This window comes from Bos javanicus, chromosome 1 (genome assembly GCF_032452875.1).
Source record: "Bos javanicus breed banteng chromosome 1, ARS-OSU_banteng_1.0, whole genome shotgun sequence".
NCBI lineage: Eukaryota > Metazoa > Chordata > Mammalia > Artiodactyla > Bovidae > Bos > Bos javanicus.
Window position 1 is genome coordinate 146,924,143 of NC_083868.1, and position 18,973 is coordinate 146,943,115.

At 45.2% G+C, this 18,973-nt stretch overlaps 1 protein-coding gene across 6 annotated transcripts in view; it reads right to left on the bottom strand.

The window, feature by feature from the left end:
* Nucleotides 1-18,973, bottom strand: part of RUNX1 (RUNX family transcription factor 1) — a 273,353-nt gene that overhangs the window by 55,234 nt on the left and 199,146 nt on the right. For all 6 annotated transcript variants that reach the window (XM_061424402.1, XM_061424413.1, XM_061424387.1 and 3 more), the window contains one exon: nt 16,914-17,018. In XM_061424402.1, the coding sequence (XP_061280386.1) occupies nt 16,914-17,018 (105 nt within the window). The remainder of the gene's footprint in view (nt 1-16,913; nt 17,019-18,973) is intronic.

Consider the following 18,973-nt stretch of genomic DNA (forward strand, 5'->3'; position numbering starts at 1 on the left):
GCCAAAGGGCTGCACAGGGTCTGCCCCCACCATCCCCTGCTAAACTGTGCCCTCAAAATTCGTGGGACAAAAACACGAAGCAAAATGGGGTTCCCTGAAGTGCCGGCTCACGGTGACAGGCAGTGGGGTTCTTAGCTCATCCCCACGAGCTTTCAGAGACCCAAGGCCCCCTGAAAGCAGAGGAGTCAGAACGGGTAGTCATCAGTCACCATGGTTACCCCCTGTTTCTGTCTGGTGACTAAGGAGGTAATTGCAGCTTAGGGCAGGGGACCCGCCTGGTTTCTTTGCGCTCCTGACCAGAGGTAGCCCTCTGAGGGGGCAGGCGAAGCAACTGTCATGGATGGGTGCAGACAGCTCACAAGTTGGAGATTCTTTCTCCTCTGCAAGCTTGTGATTGCAAGTACTGTCAGCCTGTCCTTGGGGAAGGGGCAGTCTGCAGAAAATGCCATGAACTGGTAGGAAAAAGTAACCCCAGGGTGGTACCTGGGAGTCTGTGGATCCATTAATCTGAGGGGCTCCTCCCGACAACGACAGGCTCTGTGAGTGGCAGGTGGCTTTGGTAGGATGTGTTTTTGGTGGTGAAGCAGGGGTCGAGTTGAGAGGTGTTAACCTGGCTGTGGAGTCCAAGCCTCAGTAGTATTAGCCCTGGGGAAGACAGGCTTGGAGGAAGAACACTGTCCCAGATGTCCATAGGCTCCACCTGCTCCCTCCAGCTGCCTGGGTGATGCCGGTCTCCCACAAGCCTTCTGACACCCCTGCGGGTCTCCACTCCCCTCCAAGACCTGCACACACTATGCACAGAAGACAGAGGCCCGTTCAGACAGGGCTGTTCAGACAGGGATGCGGTAATCTAAGGGCCCTGGAGGTTGGATGGTGTGCCTCAGTCAATGTCGGGTGAACGAATGAATGAATGAATGCATTCAAGAATAAATAAATAGATGTCCAGCCCCCTTCCTAGGCTAGACCTACTCAGGGTCGTACATCCTACAGCGGTGAGGAAAATTCAAGGGGTAAGGAAAAATTGCCTCTCATTGCTAAAAGCTCTCCTGTTGGTCCCTGGTGAATGTGGGGTGGGTGGGGTCTTTCCCAGAAGCAGGGGAGCGGCAAGAGCGAACAGCACCTGATCCCGTCTTCTCTCAGGTCACAAATGCCCACTGACTTCTGGGCTGGCCTCACAGCAGCAGGAGGCCAAAAGGCCAACTCAAAGCCCTCGCCCAAGTCCTTTAATAGATAGCCAAGCAGGTGCTGAAGGACAGTGGCCCTCTGACCACTCACTGAGCACATGCTCGTAAGAAAGCCAATAGTAACCAGCAGTCGTTTGCAACCTGTCCTTATCCCTACCTCACACCATCTAAAGAAAAAGCTGGCAGGTTATTTTGGGGATACTGGCCTCACTCAGGCTAACTTATTATCCACTGTTGCCCACACACAGCTGAGAAACAGCATTGGTGGGCGTCCTCCCCCCTCAGCTACTTGAAAGGGCAGTGGCTCTTTGTCCGGGACTCCCCAAGAGGCGTTGCACGATGACAGAAACGCTGGTCCTGTGCTTGCCAGGCAATCTTGGGAGGGAAAGTTCTATTTATGTCAAGACCCAAGTGCCCCCTATTCACCCTGATGACCCCATCTGAGCCAGTGCTGGAGGGAAGGACAAGAAGGGTATCGATACTCCCCTCCAAAACCCCTGCACCGTTCTCCCATCCGAATCCTTTCCAGACTGGAGAGCAGCAAACAGCAGGCCTTCCTCCTTTCATCTTCACCTGGGGACTCTTGTCTCTGCAAGGCTGACTCTGGTGGGACCAGCTTCCCCGCTCACCTCTGCTACCAACGCCAACAAGAGAACCGACTTTGCGACGGGTGTTTTGAACCTTCTCTCCTTTTAACTCCATCCACAGTTCCCTCTTCTGTGCAAACACTCTGGTGTGTGAAAGCACAGCCTCCAGTGGGTGAGGGTGCCCTCATAAAGTGCAGGTTACTCCCCGCCTTTTCTCAGCCGGAGGGGGCGGCCCCCATCTCACTCCCTTCTGGGTCTCTTCCCCACCTCCAATTTTTTTTTTTTTTTTTTCTTTTTCTGAAACCACTTCTGCTTCCTTCATTTTCTCTGCAGCTGTGGCGGAGAGATATAGTAAAGCTACTGTATAGGATTTTGAAAGCAGGGCCTCTGAGAGCCTTCCAAGCCCCGTACAAGCCGGTTATTCTCTGGCTTGTTTTCTTTGGCTTCAGGTTAGTAACACAGAATGAGTCAAACAGTATTAACTTTCAATAGGGAAGTGGTGTGGTCAACCCAAGCTGTTTGCGGCTAGATGGTGCAGATAGGTAAGGCAGGTAGTGAAGAACAGCCCATAAGGCTGGGAAGAGGCAAAGGAGGGGAAGGCAGCCTCGCTCAGAAACATCCAACAATTCGGTCAACAGGACTCTACCCATCTTTTTTTAAGTTGGCTGAGGAATGAACCCCGAGGTCTCTGGCCGGCCAGCTTCCGGAATTTGGCCAGGTTGGGGCTCTGTAGCTCACAATCGAGCACTTTGTGGGTAGAAGGATGACTTTTTTTTTTCCCCTTTTCTTTCTTTTTTTTTTTTTTTTTTAAATGATGCCAAAGTCATAGGAAATCAAGTTAGGATTATTTCCCTTCCTTAGGGCATGTCCCTCTGGGTGGACCTTTATCCATTTCTTCCCCCTACTTGGGCTGTGAGTGGCTGTGCTCTCCACCTGGTCCTTGCCCATCTTCTCAGCCCTGAACCTGGCTCCCCAAGTTGGTGGGCTGGCTGCAAACCTGGGTTCTCCTCCAGGCCAAGTGACCCCCCAGGGGGATGCACTTGCTCCTACAGACATCAACTCTTCCTTTTAGAAGCTGATAAGGATCTTCAAACCATCCATCCTCTCTCTCTTGTTAGGCAGGTGAGGAAATGGAGGCTCTGAGAGGGGATGGGGGCTGCTGAGCTCTGCAGAGCCAACCGGGCCGGGATCTGCGATCTTTCCACGTAGCCGCCTCTCCCTTGCCCAGGGTTCAGGATTGCTCTTAGGGCTCAACAGAACGGCTCCAAGAATGGCCCAGCCTATGAGACTCAAATTTCAGCAGTTCCTGGTTTCTTTCTCCCTGCCCTCAGCTACTTATTTATTTTGAGATCGGCTGAATCACCCACGGAATAGAGCAAGTTTCTCCTCCCAACCGGCTCTGACAGCATGTGAATGAAGGAACAGGACAGCAAGCCAGCCTTGGAGCCTTGCAAGGTTCTCACCTCAGAGCAGCTGCAGGTTTTGACTCCTCCTGGGAAACTGGCAGGAAGGCTCAAGGGTGTAATGTTTCACCTCCCTGCAATCTAATCCCCAAATCTCAGGCAAGCAGCATATATAAAAAGCCACGGGTGGAAAAAAAAAAAAAAGGAACAAGGACTCAGCAAGCTACACTACAATCTCTGCAACTCTTCCTAAGCCTTTCATGGACAGAAAATGAAATAACACAGCCAGAGAGGAAGAACTGCATTTGGTTTTGGAAAAGAAATAGATATTAAAATTAAACTCAGTTCTCTTAACTGTGAAGTTTGCCTTTTGTTTGTTTCCAAAATGCCTACAGGGTGTGTAACAGTAGGAAAGGAAATATTAAGATATTCTGAGGGCAAAAAGTAAAGCTTCTAAAAGTATGGATTCACAGTGGGGCTGGTTTAAATGCCTTTATTTTTTCCCCTATGGTTTTTCTTCTCATCAATCCTAGAAGACAGGATGAGATGAAATGTACCTTCAAGAAGCCAAGTTTTATTTTAGATCCCTGAGATTTTTGTATAATATACACAGCAATAATAAGATTTCCTATGCTTTTCTGTTATCTAATTACGTATTTATAGATTTCTGATAGACTGATAGATTACCTGACAGACTGTTTACAAAGCACTTCGTTATTTATCATCCCAATTCATGCAAAGCAATCTTCTGCATTAGAGCTATTATAATTATCTCTACCTTATAGATGACTCAATGGAAGCTTCTAGATGCTAAGTGTCTTGGCAGATACACAGCAGCATGTTCAGTTAAGAAACAACTACATTTTGATAAAATCTTTGTTTGGGAAAAGAAACAAAGGAAGCAGGGAAATATGGTGAACATGGTTTGGCTTCAGTGAGGAGAAAATTGGTGAAGTAATGCAGTATTTCTGCAGTATTTGGGGTTAAAATAGTATTTTATTGCAGTATTTGGGCTGGAACGAAAAAGGTAAAAAAAGCCCTTACTGTCTTGTATCCTGAGACTTCAATCTGCAATGATTAAAAAAAAACAAAAAACAAAAAACTTGGCAATGGCAAGTATCTGGCCTCCACTTAGGCAGAATTCTAGCTGATTCCCTGGTGAGGGGTATGGGATTCGGGAAGGGGGTCCCCCTGTGTCCAGGGCATGTGCTTTAATAATAACAGCTAATATTTAAGGAGCACCTCTGTGCCAGGCACCATGTGTCATCACATGCTCCTTTCTTCAACAAGCATCAGAATATCATCTTCCCGGGCTTGCATGTGAGGAGGCTAAGCTCAGGGAGATTGATCTGACCACAGGGCACAGGTGACCTTGAATCAGGCCATCAGCTCTCCAGCCGGGCTGCCAACCACTGCTCCAGCCTGTGGCTCAGACCGCCTCTAATCCTCACATGTCTTAGCAAGGTCGGTGTCGCACGCCCATTCTACAGATGGGGAAACTGACGCCCAGGTATGGGAAGTATCAGGGCTCAGACAGGAGGCCATACTGGTCCGCCTCCAAACTCCTCTCTCATTCCCCCGGCTCAGAGCTTCATTTCTGAAGCTTGGGGCTGTGCCCTTTAGCAATGCCAGAAACAGAAAGATGTGACTATGGGTATTTCTCTGGAGCATTTTAAAATGAGTGAATTAGAAATATCATAAAACCACTTCAGAGGTAAGTAAAAATAAGGTGATACCAGGAACACATCCAAAAAGGGCCATAAATGTATATAGTTCTTAAGAGCTTAGATATTTCAAATATTTACTTTTTATCTCAAATGACCAGAAGCCTGACTTCTAAGCCATGGTGAACAAAAACAAACACAAACAAATGGAATCTCAAATGTTCGCCATTTCAGTGTAGGAAAGCACTCTGAGAGACTCAATAACTGGCTGAGTTTTAGTCAATACTTGCTTTAATGGAACCTGAGTATATGTAAATCGTGGAAGCACCAAAGTAATGTATTGCCATTAACTTACTTTATAGGGGTCTAGGGAGTTGGCAGATTAATTCAACTATATTCCTTAGAAAAAGGCAAACAGAAAAGAACTTTGCTTTGGGTACTTCAATGTTACCTTGGCTTTCATCTACAAATATATAGCCAGAATATTTGGCTTGGCTATCAGGAATTTTCCCAATGACAATGCATAACTTAGTTGCACAAAGAACTCACTGTAAATACATCACGTGTAACTGAGAAAGGCATTTCACAGCCAATGTCAGTGTCTGTGACCTGTCTGATAATACAGCTGTAATGCTCAGTAATAGGCTATACCTAACTCACCCCTTCTTGAGAGTCAACTGTTCACAGCAAAAAAAAGCAAACCTTTAAAATAAATTGTTTATAAAGGAAAAGAAAATGGGAAGAATGGGAGAACACAGAAACTGCAAGCTAGCTCAAACGAACTTAAACACAGATCTAGAGCAAGGGGGGTTAATTCTACTTTTCTTAAACTGAACCTCTCTTTTTTTGGCGGTGTCAGTGAGTTCTATCAGACCCACTGGGTCCAATTCTTCCTAATGCTTTTCTTAACTATATGGCTTACAGGAAGAAAAAAAAAAATCCAAGCCTTCACAAAAGCTCAAGGAGAGTTTTCATGAAAAATGGAAAGTGGGTAGAATATAAAAAATTTCTAAGTCCATACCAAAGCCGACAAAAGGATGCATTATAAAACACTGTGCTAACTGCAGTGCTTCGCTCCATCAGGTCACAAGGTGTACGGGCAGCCAACGCAGGCACTGCGATGCCCAGAAGGGTCTCTGATGGTGAAAGGTGGACGCGCGGTCACTGAAACACATCTCTGCGTGTCTCTGGGGGAAATGAAGGAAACCCCTACCAAACACATTCCAGAAGAGAAAAATCCAAGACAAGTCTAGAGAGACACGTTGGTTTAGGGAATTCAGAGAGTGGCTGAGTGTCGTGCCCATGAAGCTTGGTTGTGGCTAACGGGGGGTCCAGGCACCCCAGGAGGTGAGCTCTGTGCATCTGGTGTGAGGCTTGAGACCCCAAGGAGAGTTTCGCACATTCATGTCAGTTTTCTAAAGCAGAGGAGCCTCTCCCAAGCTGTGTCATGCATATATCTGAAAGAACCCACAGGTGAGACCTCAAACACCCACTTTTTACTCAGACAGAAGTTTCCCCGCTGCTGCTAAGTCGCTTCAGTTGCATCTGAGTCTTCAAGACTCTGTGGACTGTAACCTGCCAGGCTCCTCTGAGTTTTTCCACCAATCTCAACCTTTGGGGGCAAACCAATATGCCCATTGAGGGACTTAGGAATGGTGCCCAGAGTGTTTCAAGGGTCCATAAAAATGTAAGAAAAGAAATTTTACTGTGTCTAAATACAAAAGGAAAAAAAAAAAAAACTGAAAAAAAAATCAAAATTTATAAATGTTTAATTAAGTGTCCAAAAAAAAATGAAACATTACGGCAACTTCATGAATTTTTAAACTTAGGAATCACAGATCATTTTGGTTTCAAGTCCTCTCATTTCCAAAGGATACCAAGATTCAATGCAAATAACTGCTGCGTCTCCTGAACACTGACTGTGTGCCAGGCATTGGTTCAAAATGTTTGACCAAGGCTGTCGCATTCAGGTTCCCTGCCCTGTGAGGTTCACACGGCCACTGTCCTTGTTTTCTGGAGGCTGGGTCAGGCCAGCACTCTTTCCGCCCACCCCACGGTCACCCACACAGTCAGCAGATGCCAAGAGGGGGATTGCAATCCAGTGGTAATCACTATGCTGATGGTAATGACATCAGGGCTGCAGGAAATTAAATGCGTTACTCATAGCCAGATTAATTTCAACACCAAGTGATAAAAGCCATTCAAAAATTTACAGCAAAAAAACACATCTAACTTAGGATCTGGTGTATACCTATATGCGTGATGTGACGAAGGATATATTCCCCCCGCAACCCCCACCCTATAGAGGAGGCTGCCAAGGCTAGACCTCTAGGGGGCGCTGTTTGAGGGGAGCTCAGGGCTTCTGTTTTTCTGATGGTATTTTGCTATCATCCTTTCAGCAGGAACTAATTTAGAGATTATCACTGGTCCTGTTGCCTGGTTGGACAGAAGAGGACAGTTAGGAGAAAGTACTTAAGATAACTGCATGAGTTCACACCCACTGGCCTGGTGGCGCCAGTCTGAAACCCAGGTCCTCCATCTAGAAACCTTTTCAAATGATTAAGAAACTGAAGCCTAAATGCAGACAGGATTTTTTTTTTAGCACTTCATATACTAAATTCTAACAAGGACTGGGATGTTAGCTTATATCTCGACTTCACTAGGGTGGCATTTAAAATAGTGATGTGGGTTTCCAATGGTCCAGAGGGATAGAGATATTGAGTCATGGTTTAAGATTCAGTCCATGTTCCTTCTCTACCCCCTGCTCCCCTACATTAGATTGAGATGCTACCTAGATCATTTCTTTATGTTTTCACTGGTACCTGGAAGGAACCATTTTTTCCTTCCTTTCTGCAGCAACACAGAACATCTCGGGACTTCTGTATAATACAGGGCTAGTTACCAAGAGATCACAGGCCTGCCCAGGTCCTGGTGAGCTAATGAAGTGGCTTATCACTGCTTCCAGGGGCAGAAGCTTACTCCCTCCAGGGTCCTCTTACATCCCTCTCATCCGAAGGGCTCTTTCAGACCTTAGCCTGGATGTGAAGGGAATGTAAAGGAAAAGTCGCTCAGTCATGTCTGATTTTTTGCAACCCCATGGACTATACAGTCCATGGAATTCTCCAAGCCAGAATACTGGACTGGGTAGCCTTTTGCTTCTCTGGGAGATCTTCCCAACCCAGGGATCAAACCCAGGTCTCCTGCATTGCAGCTGGATTCTTTATCAGCTGAGCCACCAGGGAAGCCCAAGAATATACTGGATTGGGTAGCCTATCTCTTCTCTAGCGGATCTTCCCGACCCAGGAATCAAACCAGGGTCTCCTGCATTGCAGGTGGATTCTTTACCAACTGAGCTATCAGGGAAGTCGAGATAAGTTCACTAAAAACTCAAGAATCATGGAAGTCTTTGTTGTTTAGTTGCTAAGTTGTATTCCACTCTTTTGAGACCCTGTCGACTGTGTAGCCCACCAGGTTCTTTGTCTGTGGGATTGTCTAGGCAAGAATACAGCAGTGAGTTGCCATTTCCTCCTCCAGGGGATCTTCCTGACCCAGGGATTGAGCCTGCATCTTTGGCATTGTGAGGCGGGTTCTTTACCACTGAGCCATCTGGGAAGCCTGTGGGAGTCTTTATCTATATTGAATACTTCTTGGTCTAGTTTGATGCTACTAAGAATAACAAACAGAAAGACATTCTAAAATTCATTGGGAACATTTAGGCAGGATTATTAGTGCTTTAAAAACTGCTTTTGCCCAGTCATCAGGTAATTGAGGAGCTTAGCACAGCGGGGATTATAGCTCCAGTGGAAGTCACCCCAGAATGTCCATCTTAGCACCAAAGTGCCGTCACAGTGGGAGGGAGGAATCTAAGCAGAACATTCTACCTCTCTGACCCTCTGTCTCCTTTATATTTGAGTGAGAGGAAAGAAAGAATTCTTCTTCTTTTTTTTTTTTTCTTTTGGGGATCACGATTTCATCTAGAAAGAATGAAAGTCCAAATCCAGCATCTGAAGAATCCAGGGAAAGGGGGATTAAGTGATGATCGTTCATTACGTAGAGGACGTGCTTAAAGCAATTCCCAGAGAACAGATGATTAATCCCAGGTGATTAGGGATTGATAATTACAATCCTGAGATCACAGATCTGGAAAACCATCTGGCATTCCACTAACCAGTCAGGGGCGAAAAATGAAAAAATTTGCATCCTCCTAGCAGGCTGCATGGGCTTCCTGGTGGCTCAGTGGTAATGAATCCTCCTGTCAATGTGGGAGATGCAGGTTCGATCCCTACCTTGGGAAGATCCCCTGGAGAAGGAAATGGCAACCTGCTCCAGTATTCTTGCCTGGGAAATCCCATGGGCAGAGAAGTCTGGTGGGCTACAGTCCATGGGGTCGCAAGAGAGTTGGACACAACTGACTAAACAGTAAGAAGCACTGTGCACGTGGGACCTCTGGGAATCTCTTTGCTGAAGGGGGAACTGGACTTGGACAGCTGGTTTGTGGTCATTTTTGTCACATTACTCACTTTTCCTGCCTGCCTCTGCTGGAGGGAGAGGTTTACGTTGGGCACCACCCTTGTTTCAGGTCCCCAGATGCCAGGCCCCTAAGCAGACCCTGGTGACAGACATGGAACCCACTGTCAGCCTGTATGGCAGTGTGGGTGGTACATTCAACAGCATCCTCACCCCAGGGAAAATGCTGGTTCCATCCCGTTGGTACAAAAATGATGAATGTCAAGACTATGAGGCTCTGCTTCCTTGAAGAAAACTGAACCAGAATTTTTATTGATAAACTCTAATAAAAAAAATTCTGCATAGAAAATTTCAATACAATAAAGCTCAAGTAGCAGTTGGTGTAGTTCTTAAAAATAAGACTTTGGCGTCTGTGGATGGCAGTGTCTGGATGGCTGTGTTTCAGTTCTGGCTTACGAACTAACAGTGTGACCTTGGGTAAGGGACTGGATTTCTCTTTGTGTAAGGATCTATCCTTACCTGATCTTGCAAAAATTATGTCAATTAAGGTACGTGTGGCTCTTTGTACAGTGCTGAGCAAATAGTCAGCACTATCAGAGTGTTTCATATTGTTATTATTGAAAGTGAAAGTGACAGAGTTAGTCGCTTAGTCATGTCTGACTCTGCGATCCCATGGACTGTACAGTCCTCCAGGCTCCTCTGTCCATGGAATTGTCCAGGCAAGAATACTGGGTAGCCATTCCCTTCTCCAGGGGATGGAACCTGGGTCTCCTGCATTGCAGGCACATTCTTTACCATCTGAGCCACTAAGGAAGCCCATTATTATTATTATTATTATCAGGTATTTTTATTATTAAGAGAAAACAACATTTTAAAAGAAAATTGTACATTAGTCAATCACCAGAGCAATCCATAAGCATTTCTGCTCATCCCATACTTCTCTGGGTAAACTTGATTTCAAATATTTTTCGGTCCATGATCACCATAAGTTTATAGGCATCTTTCATGCATTTCTTTTTTATTTGAAACATACTCGCCATAAACAAAGATTCTGTTTCTCTCTCTCTATCTCTCTCTCTCTCTATATATATATATAATATATATATATTTTATAGCTTTGCTATTTGCATTCAACATCATAGAAAAAAGTTATATTCGTGTGATATAGTCTCAGTAAAGTCCTTAACAAAAGCAACTGAGTGATGAGGAATGAAGTCTATTTTAAATCGACCAATTTCAACTATAACTCTCCATAAAAATGTTGTTAGTTGGCAAGAAGGCTAATGCCCCAGAAAGTAGCATATTCAAAAGTTTTTAAGTCACAGCTCCACCTAGCTATCCTGTTACTCTGAATCTCAAGAGTTCAAACACAGCAGGTACCAAGAAGGGCTCCATTAACTCGAGGGCAGAAGTTGTCCTACAAACGGTGAATATTTGTTTTATGAACCTTTTAAATTTTTAGTTACTCAGTGTTCTAGATGTAACGGACACCTGGCCAGCCAGGTGGTGGGTCATGCCCTCACAGTGACTGTCCAATCCTGAGTCCACCCCATTGGGACACTCCCACCCCTGCCCTGCCCCTCAACCCCTCCTTAGCAAAGTATCTTCCTCTATGGCACTAAGTCACGCATTCAAATTACTTAGTGAAATATCTGCAGAGAATACACTTTGATATCTCAACATTATCATATTACAGACACATGGGCTAAATTACAGACACATGGGCTGAGTGCTGGAATTTCCCATTAGGTTCCCTGAAATATTAAAAAAATACATAAAAGCAATTTCAAATATCCTTTCCTTGAAAACTCTTTTCACTCAATCTTTCATGCTTAAAGAGAAGACCATTTTTTAATATGTTGACAAGCTTCTAAATGTTCTACTTACAAACTGAAAACAGGGCCCACCTTGCAGTTACAAGTACTATTCCAGCAGAAGCTACCTTCTGCTGGCGTTCTTTCCCCATAATAATTTTAATTTTTCAACAATTAATCATTTCTCTATTCACCTGAGATATACAAATAACCCCACAAGATGTGGGAAACACAAGTTTTTGACTTACTAAGGGGCAGGTCAGTTATGGAAAAAGGCAAGTGATCACCTGAAATGGGAAAAAAAATTTTCCTTTTTCTTTGGAAGACACTTTTTGCTACAACTTCGCCACTGAAAACCAAGAAATTGGTTGGGAAACATCAAGTGATTCCATCAGCCTAGCCAGCAGACTAGCAGCGGCATGTTCCCTAATTCTTTGTCCTTTTCTTAATTATCTTACTGGAAGGCTGAATGAGATAAGCTTTCCTTCCGGTTTTTGCAGAAATGCTTTAAGTTGAAGGCTCCATGCCTGCCCTCAGGCACTGGGAATTGCCCTATCTAGACAATCTTGGAGCTGGGACAAATGTGAGAGATCATACAAGCTAACAACTAGTTTCAAAAATGAGAGTACTGGGGCCAGGTCAGAGAGTCTAGAATAGGTCATGTGCAGATAGTATGGTGCGGGATGGAGAGGTAAATGCATGGACGGACAGAGGAATGGATGGATAGAGTGGATTAGTATGAGGCATCAGGAGCTCCTCATTGTAATTCTGGCTTCATCACCAACTCTTTCTTTCCAGCCTAAGCAGATCATTTCATTTCTCTGTGGCTGCTTTCCCTTATCAACGAGGCAATTAGCCCTGAAGGCTCTCTCAGGTCCCTTTGAGCTCTCATAGTCATTAATTTCACGAAACAAAAGAACTTTTCAAAACGATTCAACTTGGCTATGCTGGAACCATGTTGCCAGAATCACCCAGAATTCACAGCACCATAATAATGATGGAAGGGACTTGGGAGATGTTACTATAGATTTGACACTGCCTGGGCATTCTAATTTACATGCAATGACCTCTCTTAAAACTGCACTGAAAGTGAAAGTCGCTCAGTTGTGTCTGACTCTTAGTGACCCCATGGGTTGTAGCCTGCCAGGCTCCTCTGTCCACAGAATTCTCCAGGCCAGAATACTGGAGTGGGTAGCCATTCCCTTCTCCAGGGATCTTCTCAACCCAGGGATAGAACCCAGGTCTCCTGCTACTGCAGGCAGATTGTTTACCAGAAATTCTGAGCCACCAGGGAAGTCCAAGAATACTGGAGTGGGTGGCCTATCCCTTCTCCAGGGGATCTACCTGTCCCAGGAATCAAACTGGGGTCTCCTGCATTGCCAGTAGATTCTTTACCAGCTACTAGTGTAGAAGCCCTCAAACTGCATTGGAAAGAATAATTCACAATACTCAAAACATGATAACAATCAGAAGATGTGTTACATACACACACACGCAGAGGAACATTATTCAAGCGTATAAAAGATACCCTGCTATTTACCATTTGCAACATGGATGGGCTTTGAGAGTGTTGCGCTAAGTGAAATAAGTCACACAGAGAAAGACAAATACTATATCACCTCACTTATATGTGGAATCTTATGGAAAAAAAACAAAAACAAAAAACCACAAACTCACAGAAACAGAGAGTAGATTGGTGGTGGCTAGGGGTAGGAGACGGGGAGAAAAAAACCCACAAACTCACAGAAACAGAGAGTAGATTGGTGGTGGCTAGGGGTAGGGGATGGGGAAAGGGATTATAGGGTACAAACTTTCAGTTAGAAGATGAAAAAGTTCTGGGGACCTAATGTATATCGTGAACTATAGTAACTGCTGCTGCTAAGTCACTTCAGTCGTGCCCGACTCTGTGTGACCCCATAGACGGCAGCCCACCAGGCTCCCCCATCCCTGGGATTCTCCAGGCAAGAACACTGGAGTGGGTTGCCATTTCCTTCTCCAATGCAGGAAAGTGAAAAGTGAAAGTAAAGTTGCTCAGTCGTGTCCGACTCTTAGCGACCCCATGGACTGCAGCCCACCAGGCTCCTCCGTCCATGGGATTTTCCAGGTGAGAGTACTGGAGTGGGGTGCCGTTGCCATGTCTGGAACTGTAGTTAACAGCACCACATTATATATTAGAAAACTGCTAAGAGGGTGGATCTTAAAAGTTCTCAACAGACAAACTGTCACTATATGACCTGAAGGATGTGTTAACTGATCTCACTGCAGTAATCATTTCTCAATATAGACATATATCAAATAATCATGTTGTAAACCTTAAACTGACACAATAAGCCAACGATATCTCAATAAAGTTGCGGGGGCGGGGGAATTCTGGTTAACTTCTCTTAAAAAAAAAAAAAAAGTGGCTGTGAACACAGTTTCGTCAAAAAGTAGTTCCCACCTTGAATCAAGACATCCAAAGGATAATAAGAAAAACGTATGCTGAAGGCCTGCTGAGCTTCCAAGAGTGAAAAGGCAACATTACCACAGTCACCCTGGGAGACTGTGCGTTTGACTTTTTTCTAGAAGTCCCTTGTGAAATAGACACTCTCTACTTAAGCCTGTAATACCTCTTTAGATCATACTTACATATATTCTTATATATACTTATAAATATATATATATATAATTTAATTTGCTTTTTAAGTCAATTTTTCCCCAGACCCCAAATTCCATTTGGCAGGAAAGACTCCGTAAAAATGGGTGCCTCTTTGGAGCCAATCCCTTCTGCCTACTCTAAAACACTTCTCAATAATGACTGTTTTCTTAAGTCATAAAGCAGCAGGAAGTAGAGTCCACTGTATATACAGGCGGCGCATTACAATCACATATTTTTCCCCTCTGACTGCCAGTTCTTAAAAATTCAAGCGCTCATCATTTATTCTTTGAAGTTCAATCACTGTTAGTTCTTTGAATGTTACAGGAAAATACTGGCTATACAGCAAAAACTGTCTTTTTTTATGCATCAATGAAGAGGGACAGTGGAAGGCATATGGAGGGATCTCTTGATTTAAGTTTTTTCCTGCTGGTGGGTTTACCTTTGAACTCTCCCAGAGGTGGCTGTTTTTTCTACGTGTACTTAAATGTTTTTTTTTTTAAACTGAGGTACAGGGTTTCCCAGATAGCTCAGTAAAGAATCTGCCTGCAGTGCAGGAGACCTCGGAGACCCCGGTTTGATTCCTGGGTTGGAAAGATCTGCTGGAGAAGGGATATCCACTCCAGTATTCTTGGGCTTCCTGTGTGGCTCAGCTGGTAAAGAATCTGCCTGCAATGAGGGAGACCTGGGCTCAATCCCCGGGTTGGGAAGATTCCCCTGGAGAAGGGAAAGGCTACCCACTTCAGCATTCTGGCCTGGAAAATTCCACAGGCTATATCATGGGGTCACGAAGAGTCAGATGTGACTTTCACTTTCACTTTTCATAGCTGATGTACAGTATTATATATTAATAAGTTTCAGGTGTACAACATAGTGATGCACAAGCTTTAAAGGTTATATTCCATTTATAGTTATTATAAAATATCGGTCATACTCCCTGTAGTACTATATATCCTTGTGTGCGTGTGTGTTGGTCGCTCAGTCATTTTTGACTCCTTGTGATGCCATGGACTGTAGTCACCAGACTCCTCTATCCATGGAGTGAGTTGCCATCCCCTCCTCCAACTATATATCCTTGTATCTTATTTATTTTATACATCATCATTTGTATCTCTTAACCTCCTGCTTCCATTTTTATTTTTTAAATTTTGTGTGCTTATTTTTTTTTTAAGTCTTCATTGAATTTGTTACAAGATTGTTTCTGTTTTATGTTTCAGTGTTTTGGTCACAAGGGATGTGGGATCTCAGCTCCATGAGCAAGGATGGAACTCACACCTGCTGCGCTGGAAGGAGAAGTCTTAACCACTGGACCACCAGGGAAGTCCACCTGCTTCTATTTTTCAAGAAAGGGATTCTACAGTCTCCTGAGTGAGCCTTTCTGGAAGTTTAAGTATCCTCAAGGTCAACCGCCTTAAACCTCACAGCAGCCTGCCCCCCATCCCGCGCCTGCTGTAATCTGAGCCTGCTTCCTCTTTGGTCCTCTGCAGAACGCCAGGGCGCCTGTGTGGTGCGTCTGGCGTGTTTAACGCAGGGTCACTAGGAGTCTTCAACTTGCCGTTCCTACTTTGGAAAGCTCCCAAGTTGGGTTTGGTTGGAACTGTGTGGTTCTGCGCCTGCGGTTTTCTTTTCACACAGAAATGGGAATCGGGGGTGGTTACCAAGTCCTGGAGTTTCCTGAGTCTGGGTGTGGCCAGAACATCTCCAGGTACTTAAAGAGAACAATCTGCAGGGCGGGGGAAATAAGGTCAGAAAGAGAACAGGCGAAGGGCACCAAAGAGATGGTGAACGGACAGCTTGTCCTGACGGGTGGTCCCTGGTGGTGTGGTTGACTGCCACAGCGCCCGGGGTGATCAACGTACCATGAGGCTGTGGCCGGGACTCCAGGGAAGACTGCCACGAGTTGTAATGCTCACAGGATGACCTATAGACAGCCGTGCCCGGGGGCACCAACACCACCACAGGGCAGGTCCTCTTGGACTGGGGGGCAGGGGGTGGAGGGGCACCCTGAGACACAGACAGGGAGGCACAACTGGGGATCGCCGGCATTTCCTGATTTCATTCTCCCTGCCAGGCACACAGCACTGTCTCCTTCAAGTTACAGAGAAGCTCTCATTAACATCCCCATTTTACAGATGAAGAAACTGAGGTTCAGAGAGGCTCCATAACTTCCTGAAAGCTTAAGCACCTCAGCCCCGCACTCCACTTGTTTAGCCCAGCACTCAAAATTCTTAACCACTTCGCTTTACAACCTGACACGCCTGCATCTCAACTTCCTGGCCTAGCAGGAAGCCCAGTTTTTCACCCCTTACCCCCACCCTGAGAATAGAGGATATTAATTTTCCACTGGGGGCCTGACATGGTTAGAAGGCATGCAGATGCCGGGCTGGGGCTCCAGGCAGCTCCAGCGATCTGCAAGTGTAACCCAGCCTCCATCCAAGGGAAGGGTGTGGTTCTGGAAAAGAGTGCTACTCTTGTGTTTACTCAAAGATAGTCATTAAGTCACCGTGAAGACATTTTTCTGCAGACTAAACAACCCCACTCCTTTTTAAAAAAAACTTTTCTCGCAGGAGCTATTTTTCTGGTACCATCTTTCTATATTTGCTGGTTTTCCCCCAGGCATTCCTCCCACCTCCCATTCTCTATTTTAAACAATCCTGTCATAAGATTTCAATCTGTGGCACAGAAAGAAAAGGGTCATTTGGATAGATTTCATCTCCAGCCTCCAAATGAATAAAAGACCGGCATGGATGGTAATCAGCCCCCTGTGGTCCACTCTGACCCTCTGGCCTTTTTGGGGCCACCTCTGTGCCTGGCCAGTCTTCCATGGACCTTTACCATGTATTTGGTCCTTAGGCCCGTGCTGTCCCCAAATGATTCTAACATGCACTTGAGTCAGTTTGATTTCCTTCTGCCCTCTAAAAGGATGCTTCGAAAAAAAGAGCCTGGAGCCCAGAGACAGCCTTTGACAAGTGAGAATGTCAAAAGTAAAATTCTCTCTCTCTCTACAGGGGCCTGACATTCCCCTCAGGCAGAGGTTTCAGCCACATCTGGATGATGCTGATTGAACACAAGGCTTCGAAGACATGGTCCCTGATGCCTGAGTGTACCAACTGGGGCGGGGTTGGGGGGGGGTGCCAGCCCCAAAGGGGGCCCACTTACTTCGAGGTTCTCGGGGTCCATCCACTGTGATTTTGATGGCTCTGTGGTAGGTGGCGACTTGCGGTGGGTTTGTGAAGACGGTGATGGTCAGAGTGAAGCTTTTCCCTGTTGGAACACAAAAGAGAGCAAAGAAGGATGAGGCGATGGCCTGATTATATTTGCTGGGTAATTCAAAATTAATGTATGCTTTCCAGCCCTCGTCCTGGAAAGGGGGCAGGGCTTGAGCGCACATTGTTGGTTCTTCCAATACTCCTTTTAGTTTGGCTTTGCTGACATTCTGGAAAGTACAACTATGCTGTCTAGATGTGGCATGTCTGGTAGTCACATGGCTTTCATTTGGTCATTAATAACACAGGATCAAGAGAGATTCAGATGTGTTTACTTCTAGGTCGAGAGCCCAGGAACATATAGGCAGATTGGCAGCTAGAAACCCCCATGTCGTCCCTTTCAATAAGCTCAGAGCAAAAGGAGTAAGAGAACCCATTTTTGTCTTTCCCCTCTAATGTTCTTTGTACCTCCAAGGATTAGGAGAGAGAGAATTTCTGAGGATAGGCTTAATTGGAATGATTCTCTCTGTATTTTGAAAATACTAATTGTTGGTGATTTAAAATATTATTTTGATTATGCCATAGGCACACACAGGGTTGGCCAGACAGAAGGATATGTAATTGACAGACTGAGATTCAGTGACAATTCGGAGCATAAATATGCATGTGGATTTCCATCTAAGTGTCTTATACATACTCACAAAATGTGAGTATGTACTCATTGCATACATGTCATGCAGTGTTTTTAATAATTAAAAAATTGTTTAAAACATAATTTATAATAAAACTATTAATATATAAATACATTAGTTATTTAAAAGCATTTCTTCTTGGCAAAGTGGTTCAGAGAATGTCCTCTGGGTTTGAATTCCGGCTAACTGACCTTAAACAAGTCACTAGTCTTCCCTGTGCCTGTGTCCTCACCTTGAAGATGGGTACACGTAACTTCTCCTACCTTATAGAATTGTGCCTGTGTGTGTGCTAAATCATTTCAGTCGTGTCTGACTCTGTATGACCCTATGGACTATAGCCTTCCAGGCTCGTCTGTTCATGGGATTTTCCAGGCAAGAATACTGGAGTGGGTTACCGTGCCCTCCTCCAAGGGATCTTCCAGACCCAGGGATCGAATCTGTGTCTCTTATAGCTCCTGCATTGGCAGGCGGATTCTATTTGGGAAGCCCATAGAATTGTGGAGGAGGTTAAATGAGTTAATACGAGTAAAATCATTAAAACAGCATCCGGCATATGGTATTTAAAGGGGGGTGTGTGTTTGTGTCTGTGTGTGTAGAGAGAGAGAAAGAGAGAGGCAGAGCTCTCCCTGCAAGACAGAAGATTTAGGTTCCTGTACACATCTTTAACTTCTCCAGATCTCAGGTTCCTGGTTTGCAAAACGAAGGCGTTCATGGGATACATGCAGTGTCACTGTTCACTCTGGTTTTATCTTTGAGATAAATCCCATTGTCCATCTCCACAGGTAGGCATGTGCCTGCACCCAGGGTGTTTCCCCTGCTGCCTGAAACCCCAGCATTTCAGATTCCATTAAAACACTGTCTTTCCTTCCTAGGGCTGCTGTAACAAATTATCACAAACTAGGTGGCTTAAGCAGAGAAGGCAATGGCACCCCACTCCAGTACTCTTGCCTGGAAAATCCCATGGATGGAGGAGCCTGGTAGGCTGTAGTCCCTGGGGTCACTAAGAGTCGGATAGGACTGAGTGACTTCACTTTCACTTTCATGCATTGGAGAAGGAAATGGCAGCCCACTCCAGTGTTCTTGCCTGGAGAATCCCAGGGACAGGGAGACTGCTGGGCTGCTGTCTATGGGGTTGCAGAGTTGGACACGACTGAAGTGACTTAGCAGCAGCAGCAGCAGCAGCAGCAGCAGGTGGCTTAAGGGCTTCTCTGGTAGCTCAGCTGGTTAAGAACTTGATTGCAATGCAGGAGACCCTGGTTTGGTTCCTAGGTTGGGACAATCCCTTGGAGGAGGGCATGACAACCCACTCCAGTATTCTTGC